General features: G+C 43.4%; 1 protein-coding gene across 7 annotated transcripts; it reads right to left on the bottom strand.

The window, feature by feature from the left end:
- Positions 1-96: 96 nt before the first annotated feature.
- Positions 97-3,819, bottom strand: LOC139557398 (putative nuclease HARBI1). Of its 7 annotated transcripts, XM_071372168.1 has the most exons (11): positions 3,415-3,819; positions 3,061-3,131; positions 2,797-2,973; positions 2,645-2,706; positions 2,476-2,562; positions 2,347-2,388; positions 2,104-2,278; positions 1,989-2,024; positions 1,336-1,890; positions 943-1,054; positions 97-848 (listed from the first exon to the last, which is right to left on the bottom strand). In XM_071372168.1, the coding sequence occupies exons 1-7, from the start codon at positions 3,570-3,572 to the stop codon at positions 2,111-2,113; spliced, it is 765 nt and encodes a 254-aa protein (XP_071228269.1). In that variant the 5' UTR covers positions 3,573-3,819; the 3' UTR covers positions 97-848; positions 943-1,054; positions 1,336-1,890; positions 1,989-2,024; positions 2,104-2,110. The 7 variants fall into 7 exon arrangements, with proteins under 7 accessions (XP_071228269.1, XP_071228262.1, XP_071228268.1 ...); XM_071372161.1 differs by adding an exon at positions 1,151-1,266 and having other exon boundaries at positions 2,104-2,388; positions 3,061-3,819; XM_071372167.1 differs by having other exon boundaries at positions 1,336-2,024.
- Between the last annotated feature and the right edge of the window lie 9,922 nt (positions 3,820-13,741).

Here is a 13,741-nt window from a genome sequence, read left to right as displayed (position 1 = left end):
ATAAATTTATGACTTTATCCTTTTTCTTCAGTGTGGCCCTAGTACTCTGTCATATAAACAAATACACATTCCATATGAATATAAAAACACAATGTGTAACATTATGTTCCTTTATTGAATAAGGACAAAACAAAGCAGGTAAACCATCAGCTCCTTTCGAAACTGAAGTCACAGTGACTCTACAAGATGGAAAGCACAGAATCCAAGCATATTATACAAAATGATACATACACATTCAAAGGTCTGTATATAACACACCCTGCATGTCTGCACACTAAAATAAATGCAGGACAAATCCATACACATCAACTGAACAGACAAATGAATGGATGCAGTAGCCTCCCTGCAGCCTTGTATTACACACAGTATACCGCACAAACATCATAAGAGGCCAAATTCGTCAAAAAACGAACCCAAAAAAACTCAAATTACTCTGCCACCGCAGGACATATTTAACCAAAATTGAAAGCACACATACTAACTAAAATAATTCAACACATATTGGTCCCTCAGCAGCCGACCACTGTCGTCATCAGGGAAGATTGCCGGATTGTCCCAGTCCATGGCTGGTGGCACTCTGGGGGCCCTCTCCTTCCTCAGGCAGGCCACATTGTGGAGGACAGCACAAGCCACAGTAATATCACATGCCCTAACAGGGCTGACCCTTAATTTGTGAAGGCAGTGAAAGCGTGCCTTCAGGAGGCCAAAGGTCATTTCAACTCTGGCCCTGGTCCTGGCATGGGCATGGTTGTAGGCCTGCTGTGCTTCCTGGGGGTCTGTGAAAGGTGTCAGGAGAAAAGGCTGGCAGCCATACCCCCTGTCTCCCAGCAACACACCAGAGAATTCACCTGTCAACACAAAATCTCATCATTACTACCTCATAAACACAGTGATATTCTTGACACAGCCATGATGGTTATAAATAGGGGTTGTGTGGCTTACCTTGTGATAGGCACTGATAGATTTCAGAGGCCCGAAAGATTCTGGAGTCATGGACTGAGCCAGGCCATTTTGCCACAACATTGCTGATCACACAGTCAGCATTGCAGACCATCTGAAATCATAAGATGAGGAATATTACACCAATCAATGCACATCACTGGCAATGCAGAGTGTTCGTCAATGGACAATATCAAAAAGTTATGTTCACCTGAACATTAATGCTGTGAAAGGATTTCCTATTCACAAAATCGGCCTCATGGGCACCTGAGGGGGCTTTTATCCTTATGTGTGTGCAGTCCACTGCACCAATGACATTGGGGAAACCTGTCACACAAAGTAATGAGTATCCTACTATGTGTTAACAGTTGTCCTGTAATTTGTAGATCCTCTTACCTGCAATCCTATAGAACTCCTCTTTGATGTCACAGAGTCTTCTGTGGCCAGGGAAGGAGATGAAGACATCTGCTAATGCTTTGATAGCCAGACACACACTCCTTATTGTGCGGCAAATTGTGGCCTTGTTCAGCTGTTCTGCATCCCCCACTGAGTACAGGAAGGCTCCACTAGCAAAAAAGCGCAAGGCCACACAAACCATTTGCTCCACACTCAGTGCATGGCTCCGTGCAGTGCGGTGCTTAATCCTGGGACCCAGTAGTCTGCATAGATACCTGATGCCATCTGCAGAAAACCTGTATCTTTCATATAGATGGTCATCAGGGAAGGCCAGTGGGTCCAACCGGTCCCTGAAGACCCTTTCTCGCCTGAAGGCTCTCCTCAGCACAAGTGCTTCTTCATCCACCACATCTCGCACGAATGGGCATGCCATTGTCAGAGCAGAAAGGAACACACAATTTTGGGCCTTCATATAGGCTAGTGGCCACACCTGGTGCTGGGGGGGTGGGCAAAAGAGGGCGATGCCTTATAACGATGACTTGGTTGTACTGATTGCTGGGAAAATAAAAAAAACCTTAGAAAGATGCCACCGTCCTGTGTGCTCACAATAAGAGCTCATATGTCATGGCTCACTTGACTTTACGAGAATATACCTAATTTTTATTTTGAGCTGTGTCATCTTCTTGGAGCTGGGGGAGGAAAGAAAAATAATGATTAATACATTTGTGTTACAGTTAGCATACAGTGTACATTGAAGGCATATCTCACCTCCCTCTCAAGTTTTTTTTATTTCAAGGTCCAGTTTCCTAATTGTCCTCTTTTTTATTTCGGACTCCAGTGCAAGATTTTCCATCTTTTTCTTCTTGTACTGAATGTCTATGTCTGCCAGTTCTATTTGGCGCCGGAGGTGGTTGCCATACAACTTTCTGATAGCTTGTGAGCTCTGTGAACACAATACAATTAGCGCAGCTGGAATTTGTCAGGATGTGGTGTCCTTTTATTAATACGCACTATGTTGCCAGGCTGGTTTTCCCACTGTATAGCATCTGGGTCCTGTAAAAGAAATTAGATTTTTTGATTTTGATGAGGACTCCTCACCATTGTAGAGTAAATAGTACTTTCACAGTCTTAACATGATACCTCATGCCTTCTGGAATCCAGAGAGATGGTCTCCTCCTCATCATCGTCTCCATCATGTGCTGTTGCTGCTGCACTGGGGCCTTCACCCTATCACATTTAATCGGATTCATATTGAAGCTAGTAGACAAGACATGCCAGGCCTACAGTATGCCTTTGATGGAGTACTCACTGGATCAGCATCGTCTGGTGCTTGTGCTGGTGGCTCTAACAGGAACACAGTGCTGCCAGACACTGCAAGGCAATAGGTAAACCAAAGTCAGACAGTCCAAATTGATTCAATATGAATGTGGTTGTATCCCATGTAGAGATGGAAGGACATACCTTGAATGAAGCGGGTGGCATCTTGGGAGGAACCTATGCTCGTCTCTTTCCCCCCAGGGATCCCCTCTAAGACGGGCCTGCCTTTATTTAGCTCCAAGGCCATGTCCTCTGCTGGGGTAAGGTCAGCCTTTGGTGACCCACCACCCGTGCCTTGTCTGTGGGTATTCTTTTTCACTGCTAAAACAGTACAGACAATGTGTGAGCAGGCACCTTCTGGGTACAATATATGCTTGTGCTTTGTTAAATATTAGTCAGGGACCATACCATTCTGCAGAATGTTCTTGTATTTGATTTTGACCTGCTGCCATGTCCGTTTTGGCCCGTTCATGTTTAATCTACACACACACACACACACATTTAATGGAGTCACACTGCAAAAAATTACTTGGTATTTTTGTCTTGTTTTCAGTAAAAATATCAAAAAATGTATCATAGCTTTATACAGTGTGATGGAGTTACTTTACACAATTTCACTCATATCTGCCGTGCATTTCAATTAAAAATTTAACCGTTTCATAATTACAGTACAACTGCATTTTTGGAGATGTGAATTAAATATTTGAATTGTAATTGTGATGTTTCAGCGGAGCGGTGAGTGTGTAATTGTGCACTACTTACGCATTCAGGCGGTCTGCAATACTTTGCCACGCTTTTTCTCTTTGCTTTATCACTGTGGCGGTGTTGCCTTTCTTCTTAATTATATCTTTTACCTCCTCGTATGCCTCCATGAGGATTTGTGCTTCCGACGGTGAAAAGTACGCGGCTCTAGTTGCCATGGTAAATCAGTTAATCTGTGATCTGTGGCGGGGTCTATTTGAGTGAGCCGTGAGCGCGCACCTATCCAGGATTGGTTTCACCTGGCTTAATGAATCCGTGTCTGCTCATCCTGGCTTGGTCTTTGTGCAACCAATTAAGCCTGGACGCACATGTTTTGGCTTCATTGAGCTCAGCTGAGTCATTTATCCCGGATGTCTTAATTCTACTTTTGTGCAACAGGCCCCTGGTGAGAAGTTGACTTTTGTTTAGGGCACATAGCCTTTAGCTTCACGGTTTGTTTTTGTCGTGTTTATTGTTTTGTCATTTTTATTAATAAAATAAAATGTACGCTCACCATGCTGCACCTTGGTCCTCTTCTTTTAACGGCCGTGACAAACGGCCAGACTCGAATGACGCAACAATCAGCATTTGAGCTGGCCACACAGTTTTATCATAAACATTTTGCACAAGCACAGTCCTTACAAAGTTATGTCCAGAATGTGAACAGATAATTTTTGGATGCAATGTTCAGACATTCACAGAAGTATCTACAGCATAACGCTAACTGAGGAAAGATTGACGTAACACAAGTAGTCATATTTTTATAACTCTCGGCTGACAGAAACTACAATATGAATTAGCTATTACTATTTATAATTAATCACATCACGGGTGAGCTCACCATTGATCAAAATAATTGAGTTAAACATTCTCTAGAAATCGAAAGTAATCCAACGATGGGTAGTTTCTACGTGCTGCCATGCTTTTTTTCTCACAGAAACCAAAGATTATGAGAGAAGACAAGATGAGTTTGGGCTGTTTATAGTATGCATGTTGAAGGGGGTATGTTGTCTATCATTGTTCACATCCCACCATTCACTTCCGGAAGTTCTCAAAAAATGAGTGAACCCTTACTCACCTATTTTTGTTATAACATCTTTGGTCTGACAGACGATTACGTGAAACCCAGAATGTATTACATGTCAACAAACATGGCCCCACACACAGCTGGAATTAGCTTAGCTCATCATAATTAGTACAACCTTCAAAAAAGTATTTTACACACATAATATGTGCCCATTACAATCTATGCAAGAATCGGAATGCATGATTTGTGACCAGAACTTGAAAACATGTAAATAAAACAGTACATGTGTAAATAATTACCACACAAAACATTTTCTGATAGTGATTTATTTATACAAGTAGCACGTGCCGGCAGTCAATCATGTAACCTCTCAATCCCACTCTGAGCCATTCAGTGTTGTTGTTCATGTATGTAGCAAGTGAGCTAAGCTGTAGCATTAGCAATGTCTTTCAAAAGGAGACAACTCACAAATGCGGAAGTTCTGAAGATTTTTTAAAATTCTGACAGTGACAGTGACAGTGAGGAGCTGCCCCCCAGCCTTGTAGCCATTGAGAACCCTGAATCTGATGACCCCTTGATCTCTGACAAAGTCCCAGGTCCCTTTGAAGATGCTGATGTGATGGAGGCAAACCGATAAAAGATGAAGTACAGGAGTTCTGTGGTAGCTGGAAGGCCGCTAGCCATCTCACTCCTCCTGGCCCTGCTGTTTGCTTTGATGAGTCCCAGTCTGGAGTGCAACGCACCTTGCCATTTCCATCTGAGGCAGAGTGCTTCAAGTTGTTTCTGACAGAGGAGCTGGTGGGAGACATAGTAGAGGAGACTAATAACTATGCCTTGGAGCTACAGGAGAAGAGAGAGACAGGAGTGGGGGGAAACTCGCTAAATAGGTGAAAACTACAATTAGTGAAATGTATACCTTCCTGGTGACAGTCCTTCTCATGGGGATAGTAAAGAAGAACTCCCTAAGAGAATACTGGAGCACAGATCCTATGTTTGCAACTCCCTTCTTTGCCACCCTCTTTTCCCAAGACCACTTCCTAGTTCTGCTGCGATGCCTGCATTTCGTCAACAATGCTACTGCCATCCTAAATGACCCGTTATACAAAATAAGAAATGTTCTTACCAGCTTGACATCAGCATTTGGTCGGGTCTTTGTGCAATACAAGGACCTATGCATTGATGAGACCCTGATGTTATGCAAAGGTAGGCTGGCGTTCCATCAATATATTCCCTCCAAAAGGCACAGGATTGGGGTCAAGTTCTTTGTCATTCATGTGCGACGTGAAGATAGTTTACACAGGGTCCACCACTGACATCCAACATTATAAGGGGCTTGGGGTGTCCGGGTCCGTGGTTATGACCATGCTGGCTCCTCATCTCGGCAAGGGACACACTTTGTATGTGGACAATTGGTACAGCAGTCCCAAACTCTTCCAGCATCTGCTCTCCAACAGCACAGGGGCCTGTGGCACAGTTAGGTCGAACAGGAAGGGGATGCCGGCATTCGGATGCAAGAAGATGCAGAGAGGGGAGGTGGAGTTCAAGGAGAACGGTCAACAGCTGGCAGTAAAGTGGCATGACAAACGAGACTTCCATGTCCTCTCCACTGTCCATACAGCAGCCATGTCAGCCACAGGGAAAGTGGACCACCTGACGGGAGAGAGAAAAAAATCAAACCAGACTGTGTGCTTGACTATAACCTCAAAATGGGGGCAGTGGATAAGGCGGACATGATGAACAGCTTTGTGGAATACACTTGGAAAACGACCAAGTGACGTAAGAAGATATTTTTCCATCTGATCGACACTGCTGCCCTCAATGGCCACATAGTTCACCGCCAACTAACAGGTGAGGTGATTACTGATAAGGTATTTTTTGTAATTGGACGTACAGCTCACAAACATCACATACAGTTCCATTATGCATTTATAATGACTATCTCACCCACCTACCCACTGCCTTTTATAATGACTATCTCACCCATCTACCCACTGCCTCGTCATCCTATCCCTTCCCTCATCCTCCCCACTCCCTCATAGGTAAAGTAATTACCTACCAAATGTACAGAGAGAACCTCATGAGAGAGCTGCTGGAGGAGCACCACACCCCTCGGCGCCCATCCACTGGGGGTCGTCCTGCTGCGAACAATCCCCATACGCTTCACTGCACGGCATTTTTCCCAGGAAAGTCCCTCAAACTGCTGCTCAAGGTATTCGCACACGGAGGCACTGCAAAGTCTGCCTGTCTGGCACCAGGAGAAGTAAGCAGAGGAAGTTGACAAAATACATGTGTTTAGTTTGTGATACACCTCTATGTATTTCACCATGCTTTGGGGAGTATCATATGCTCAAGCACCATTGAGCACATCTGCAGCAATTAGTGACTGACTGAACTGACAGGTGACTTGACAGGTGACCTGCCATGATACTATGCCTTTCAGAGGTGGGGGTGGAAATGCAGTTGTTGTTCAGTCACTGCATGAATATGAAATATGGGTTATGCATATTCATTTTTTTTCCTCTAGTAAAACAAGTTTTTGTTGTTGTTGTTCAACCAACCACCACCAATACTGCAAAAAAATAGACAACTATTATATATTGGCCTATGTGTTTTCATCCAGTAAAACTGTTAACTTCACTGCGCTACAGATACCGAATATGGGTTCACTTTCCTAAACAACCGCTGAATTGCAGGGCGCCAAATTCAAAAATATTACTAAAAATATTTATAATCATGCAATCACAAGTGAAATATACCAAAACACAGCTTAGCTTGTTGTTAATCCACCTATTGTGTCAGATTTTGAAAATATATTTTACAGCGAAAGAAATCCAAGCTTTTGTGAGTGTAGCTTTCAATGCTACAACAGCTTAGCCACGAAAGTAAGAAAAGCAATACAATCGCTTACCTTTGATAATCTTCGGGTGTTTCCACTCACGAGACTCCCAGTTACACAACAAATCTTCTTTTTGTTCGATAAATATTACTTTTATCACAAAAAACGCCATTTGGGTTGTGCATTATTTTGAGAAAACAAAAGCCGTGTTCCGTTCGACAAATCCCAAAAAGTATCCGAAATGGTCGTAGAAACATTTCAAATGTTTTTTATAATCAATCCTCAGGTTGTCTTTAAGGAGTGTACGCTAGCATACAAAAGCTGGCCTCAATCTTCAGCTCGAAAGATGTCCAGCTCCAGTTCCAGTTATGATATTGGCAAATACTGTTTGTGGATTCTGAAAGTACAGAATAAAGAGGAATTATTAGTAATTAGAATACAATAAGGATATAGCATTAACATAATAAACTCTGCATTGACAAAATCACAAATTTTAGTTCTAACCGTAATAAAAAGTAACTTTTGAGCTCCACAAGGGGGCAGGGCAGGGCAGAACAGAGCTATGCTAAATAGGCCAAATGTAAACAAACCACGGTAATATATTTTTTATTTATTTAACCATTATTTAACTAGGCAAGTCAATTAACATCAAATTATTATTTACAACGACGGCAAACACCGGTCAAACTCGGACAACGCTAGGCCAATTGTGCGCTGCCCTATGGGACTCCCAATCATGGCCCGTTGTGAAACAGCCTGGATTCAAACCAGGGTGTCTGCAGTGATGCCTCTAGCACTGAGATGCAGTGCCGTAGACCGCTGCGCCACAAGGCCAGGGTAGCTTCAAAATACAACACAAGCTAATACTTCTCTGCCACAATTAGCTTTCTTATACAGAGCTAATAGAAGAATGTAGCTAGCTACCTAAGCATGATTGAATATAACACCATAAAGGTTATGAAATAAGTAACGTTAACTCGTGTGTCCGCGGTTATAAGGAATATACACAAATATATTATGCTCCATACATACAGTAAGCTACAGTAGAAACGACAAATAAAGTAATGTAACGTAATAAGACACTTACTTTGATAGAAATGCACACATTTCCAAAGTTATTATTATTGATGAAAACAACAATGACTGCGATGCGGGCAACAGATGGAAAATATGAACACGTGTTTGCAGATCCTGTTCTCACTGGAGATGTGCATATGTCTGCAGACTTGAACTGCACAAACAATTGGGAAATGCTTGGGGAATTTTGTCCGGGTCAGAAATGTCAAGAAAAGGAATTGTCCGCAAAACTAAAAAAAGTCAATTCAAACTGTTATTTGAAAAAAAACTTGTTTGAAAATCATTTAAATTGACCAGTTGAAACAGCCTATAAATAAAAACAGGCTGCGTGCCTTGGTTTGAGGGAAGCGCGGATTAAATGTACTGTTGTGTAACAATCCCATTCTGGAATGGAGAGAACATTCTAACATCACGTGCATAAAAAAACTCATGCTGGAGCGACCGTTAGAGATATTTGGAACTCACGTATGAAAAGGTTAACACTTTTTTGTGGTTACTACATGATTCCATATGTGTTATTTCATAGTTTTGATGTCTTCACTATTATTCTACAATGTAGAAAATAGTAAAATTAAGAAAAACCCTTGATTGAGTAGGTGTGTCCAAACTTTTGACTGGTACTGTATGTGTGGAATTATTTTTTATTTAAAACGGTCCACAAAAAAAACGTTATCAGTAGCCTGCACTCGAATAGCTAATGGAGGAGGTAAATGGAGGAAGCTCTTCCTGCGGTTATGTTTTTAATATGCCAGTTAGGCTACACTGGCTGTAAAGCAGATTAATGTGAATGTGCTTCATTTTTAAGAATTGAGCAATAAATACAGCAGAGAAAAGCTGGGATCCTCTTTTAAATAGTGGCCAGTCAAAACTTTGTTTTCACACGCGAATGCGCTTATAAGAACAGATGTTTCACTATAAGCTCTTTGGGTTATGGGCTCTCCAACCCAGTTCCAAAAGCCCTAGGTCTATAGGCTACTATTAGAGTTATTTGGCCACTTTAGTTGTTATACAAACCCTATTAAAACATATAGGCCTATGGTCTAGGCAGGCTACATGATGCATGTGACTATGATTTGAAAAAGTAGAAAAGAATGTATGCGCTATTTCTCCCTCATCAGACTGTTCTAAATTTGATTTTGTCTTTACATATACTAAATAATATGTGTGAAATTAGTTTTGATTTAGAATGGGCCATTATCATGCACTTGTCGGGGCAGGGGGGAAAAATACGTGATCTGTACGCACTTGAACAGAGGATGGAGGACACTTTTCTGTTGTTCATTTTCATGCCAGCCAGGTAGGCTACTCCAGTTGTAAAGCATAGCAATGTGCTTAATATTAGGAAAGTTGAGAAATAAATATAGTAGGCCTAGCCTATAAAAAGTTGATGAGATCCTCTTTTTAATAGCATAGCCTATAGAAATGTTGCACTTCATTCAATGCGTCAACCAGCTATGAGGAGCTGTCTCTCGCTGCGCAAGAGGGTCCATGAAGTGTTTGATTTTTGATTGCATTTGCATTGATGTCAGAATGTTTAGAGGGACAAGAGAGGGCTGAGTAGCAGGCCATTAGCTACTGGCTGTTAGCAAGTTTGATAGCCTACTAATGACGATCAGCGGCATCAGAGCACAGTTTTGGAGAAGCCTAGTTACCGTGACTCAAAGGTCACATGGAATTTGAATGTGGTCATGACTCCTAACTCCCAGTGTGCCGGTAATCAAATCAAAGTGTATATGTCACTGTGCGCAGAATACACCAGGTGTAGACCTTACAGTGAAATGCTTACCTACAGGCTGTAACCAATAGTGCAAAAAAGGTATTAGGTGAACAATAGGTAGGTAAAGAAATAAAACAATAGTAAAAAGACAGGCTATATACAGTAGTGAGGCTATAAAAGTAGCGAGGCTACATACAGACACCGGTTAGTCAGGCTGATTGAGGTAGTATGTACATGTAGATATGGTTAAAGTGACTATGCATATATGATGAACAGAGAGTAGCAGAAGCGCAAAAGAGGTTGGTGGGTGGGACACAATGCAGATAGCCCGGTTAGCCAATGTGCGGGGGCACTGGTTGGTCGGCCCAATTGAGGTAGTATGTACAGTACATGAATGTATAGTTAAAGTTACTATGCATATATGATAAACAGAGAGCAGCAGCAGCGTAAAAAGAGGGGTTGGGGGGCACACAATGCAAATAGTCCGGGTAGCCATTTGATTACCTGTTCAGGAGTCTTATGGCTTGGGGGTAAAAACTGTTGAGAAGCCTTTTTGTCCTAGACTTGGCACTCTGGTACCGCTTTTGCATGCAGTTGTAGCGAGAACAGTCTATGACTGGGGTGGCTGGGGTCTTTGACAAATTTTAGGGCCTTCCTCTGACACCGCCTGGTGTAGAGGTCCTGGATGGCAGGCAGCTTAGCCCCAGTGATGTACTGGGCCATACGCACTACCCTCTGTAGTGCCTTGCAGTCAGAGGCCGAGCAATTGCCGTACCAGGCAGTGATGCAACCAGTCAGGATGCTCTCGATGTTGCAGCTGTAGAACCTTTTGATGATCTCAGGACCCATGCCAAAAAAATGTAGTTTCCTGAGGGGGAATAGGCTTTGTCGTGCCCTCTTCTAGTTTGTTGTTGATGTGGACACCAAGGAACTTGAAGCTCTCAACCTGCTCCACTACAGCCCCGTCGATGAGAATGGGGGCGTGCTCGGTCCTCCTCCCTATAGGCTGTCTCGTCGTTGTTTTTGATCAGACCTACCACTGTTGTGTCGTCTGCAAACTTAATGATGGTGTTGGAGTCATGCCTGGCCATGCAGTCGTGGGTGAACAGGGAGTACAGGAGGGAACTGAGCACGAACCCCTGGGGAGCTCCAGTGCTGAGGATCAGCGTGGCAGATGTGTTGCTACCTACCCTCACCACCTGGGGGCGGCCCATCAGGAAGTCCAGGATCCAGTTGCAGAGGGAGGTGTTTAGTCCCAGGATCCTTAGCTTAGTGATGAGCTTTGAGGGTACTATGGTGTTGAACGCTGAGCTGTAGTCAATGAATAGCATTCTCACATAAGTGTTCCTTTTGTCCAGGTGGGAAAGGGCAGTGTTGAGTGCAATAGAGATTGCATCATCTGTGGATCTGTTTGGGCGGTATGCAAATTGGAGTGGGTCTAGGGTTTCTGGGATAATGGTGTTGCCATTACTAACCTTTCAAAGCACTTCATGTCTACGGACGTGAGTGCTACGGGTCTGTAGTCATTTAGGCAGGTTGCCTTTGTGTTCTTGGGCACAGGGACTATGGTGGTCTGCTTGGTATAAGACACCTGCCATTTGGTCTGCACATTCCCGGAGCACACGTCCTGGTAATACCGTCTGTCCCCGCAGCCTTGTGTATGTTGACCTGTTTTAAGGTCTTACTCACGTCGGCTACAGAGAGCATGATCACACAGTCGTCCGGAACAGCTGATGCTCTCATGCATGCCTCAGTGTTGCTTGCCTCGAAGCGAGCATAGAAGTGATTTAGCTCGTCTGGTAGGCTCGTGTCACTGGCCAGCTCGCGGCTGTGCTTCCCTTTGTAGTCTGTAATAGTATGCAAGCCCTGCCACATAAAACAAGTGTCGGAGCCGGTGTAGTATGATTCAATCTTAGCCCTGTATTGACGCTTTGCCTGTTTGATTGTTCGTTGCAGGGCATAGCAGGATTTCTTGTAAGCTTCCGGGTTAGAGTCCCGCACCTTGAAAGTGGCAGCTCTACCCTTTAGCTCAGTGTGAATGTTGCCTGTAATCCATGGCTTCTGATTGGGGTATGTACGTACAGTCACTGTGGGGACGACGTCCTCGATGCACTTATTGATAAAGCCAGTGACTGATGTGGTGTACTCCGCAATGCCATCGGAAGAATCCTGGAACATGTTCCAGTCTGTGATAGCGAAACAGTCCTGTAGTTTAGCATCTGCTTCATCTGACCAATTTTTATAGACGGAATCACTGGTGCTTCCTGCTTTAATTTTTGCTTGTAAGCAGGAATCAGGAGGATAGAGTTGTGGTCGGATTTTTATTATTATATATATTTTTTTCACCTTTATTTAACCAGGTAGGCTAGTTGAGAACAAGTTCTCATTTACAACTGCGACCTGGCCAAGATAAAGCATAGCAGTGTGAACAGACAACAACACAGAGTTACACATGGAGTAAACAATAAACAAGTCAATACTACAGTAGGGGAAAAAATGAGTCTATATAGATTGTGTGCAAAAGGCATGAGGAGGTAGGCAATAAATAGGCCATAGGAGCGAATAATTACAATTTAGCAGATTAACACTGGAGTGATAAATCATCAGATGATCATGTGCAAGTAGAGATACTGGTGTGCAAAAGAGCAGAAAAGTAAATAAATAAAAACAGTAAGGGGATGAGGTAGGTAAATTGGGTGGACTGTTTACAGATGGACTATGTACAGCTGCAGCGATCGGTTAGCTGCTCAGATAGATGTTTAAAGTTGGTGAGGGAAATAAAAGTCTCCAACTTCAGCGATTTTTGCAATTAGTTCCAGTCACAGGCAGCAGAGAACTGGAAGGAAAGGTGGCCAAATGAGGTGTTTGTTTTGGGGATGATCAGTGAGATATACCTGCTGGAGCGCGTGCTACAGGTGGGTGTTGTTATTGTGACCAGTGAACTGAGATAAGGTGGAGCTTTACCTAGCATGGACTTATAGATGACCTGGAGCCAGTGGGTCTGGCGACGAATATGTAGCGAGGGCCAGCCGACTAGAGCATACAGGTCGCAGTAGGTGGGTGGTATAAGGTGTTTTAGTAACAAAACGGATGGCACTATGATGAACTGCATCTAGTTTGCTGAGTAGAGTATTGGAAGCTATTTTGTAGATGACATCGCCGAAGTCGAGGATCGGTAGGATAGTCAGTTTTACTAGGGTAAGTTTGGCAGCATGAGTGAAGGAGGCTTTGTTGCGAAATAGAAAGCTGATTCTTGATTTGATTTTGGATTGGATATGTTTAATATGAGTCTGGAAGGATAGTTTACAGTCAAGCCAGACACCTAGGTATTTATAGATGTCCACATATTCTAGGTCGGAACCGTCAAGGGTGGTGATGCTAGTCGGGCGGGCGGGTGCAGGCAGCGAACGGTTGAAAAGCATGCATTTAGTTTTACTAGCGTTTAAGAGCAGTTGGAGGCCACGGAAGGAGTGTTGTATGGCATTGAAGCTCGTTTGGAGGTTAGATAGCACAGTGTCCAAGGAAGGGACAGAAGTATACAGAATGCTGTCGTCTGCGTAGAGGTGGATCAGGGAATCGCCCGCAGCAAGAGCAACATCATTGATATATACAGAGAAAAGAGTCGGCCCGAGAATTGAACCCTGTGGTACCCCCATAGAGACTGCCAGAGGACCGGACAACATGCCCTCCG

This window comes from Salvelinus alpinus, chromosome 28 (genome assembly GCF_045679555.1).
Source record: "Salvelinus alpinus chromosome 28, SLU_Salpinus.1, whole genome shotgun sequence".
Lineage (NCBI taxonomy): Eukaryota > Metazoa > Chordata > Actinopteri > Salmoniformes > Salmonidae > Salvelinus > Salvelinus alpinus.
This window is presented reverse-complemented; position numbering and strand designations above follow the sequence as displayed.

What these genes read in the sequence shown, in the direction of transcription:
- LOC139557398 (XM_071372162.1), bottom strand. Translation starts at nt 1,807, where the DNA reads ATGAAGGCCCAAAATTGTGTGTTCCTTTCTGCTCTGACAATGGCATGC. An exon ending in GGAGTTCTATAGGATTGCAG is followed by an intron (nt 1,267 to 1,335) that starts GTAAGAGGATCT and finishes TTTGTGTGACAG; the next exon opens with GTTTCCCCAATGTCATTGGT. An exon ending in CTATCAGTGCCTATCACAAG is followed by an intron (nt 849 to 942) that starts GTAAGCCACACA and finishes TTGTGTTGACAG; the next exon opens with GTGAATTCTCTGGTGTGTTG.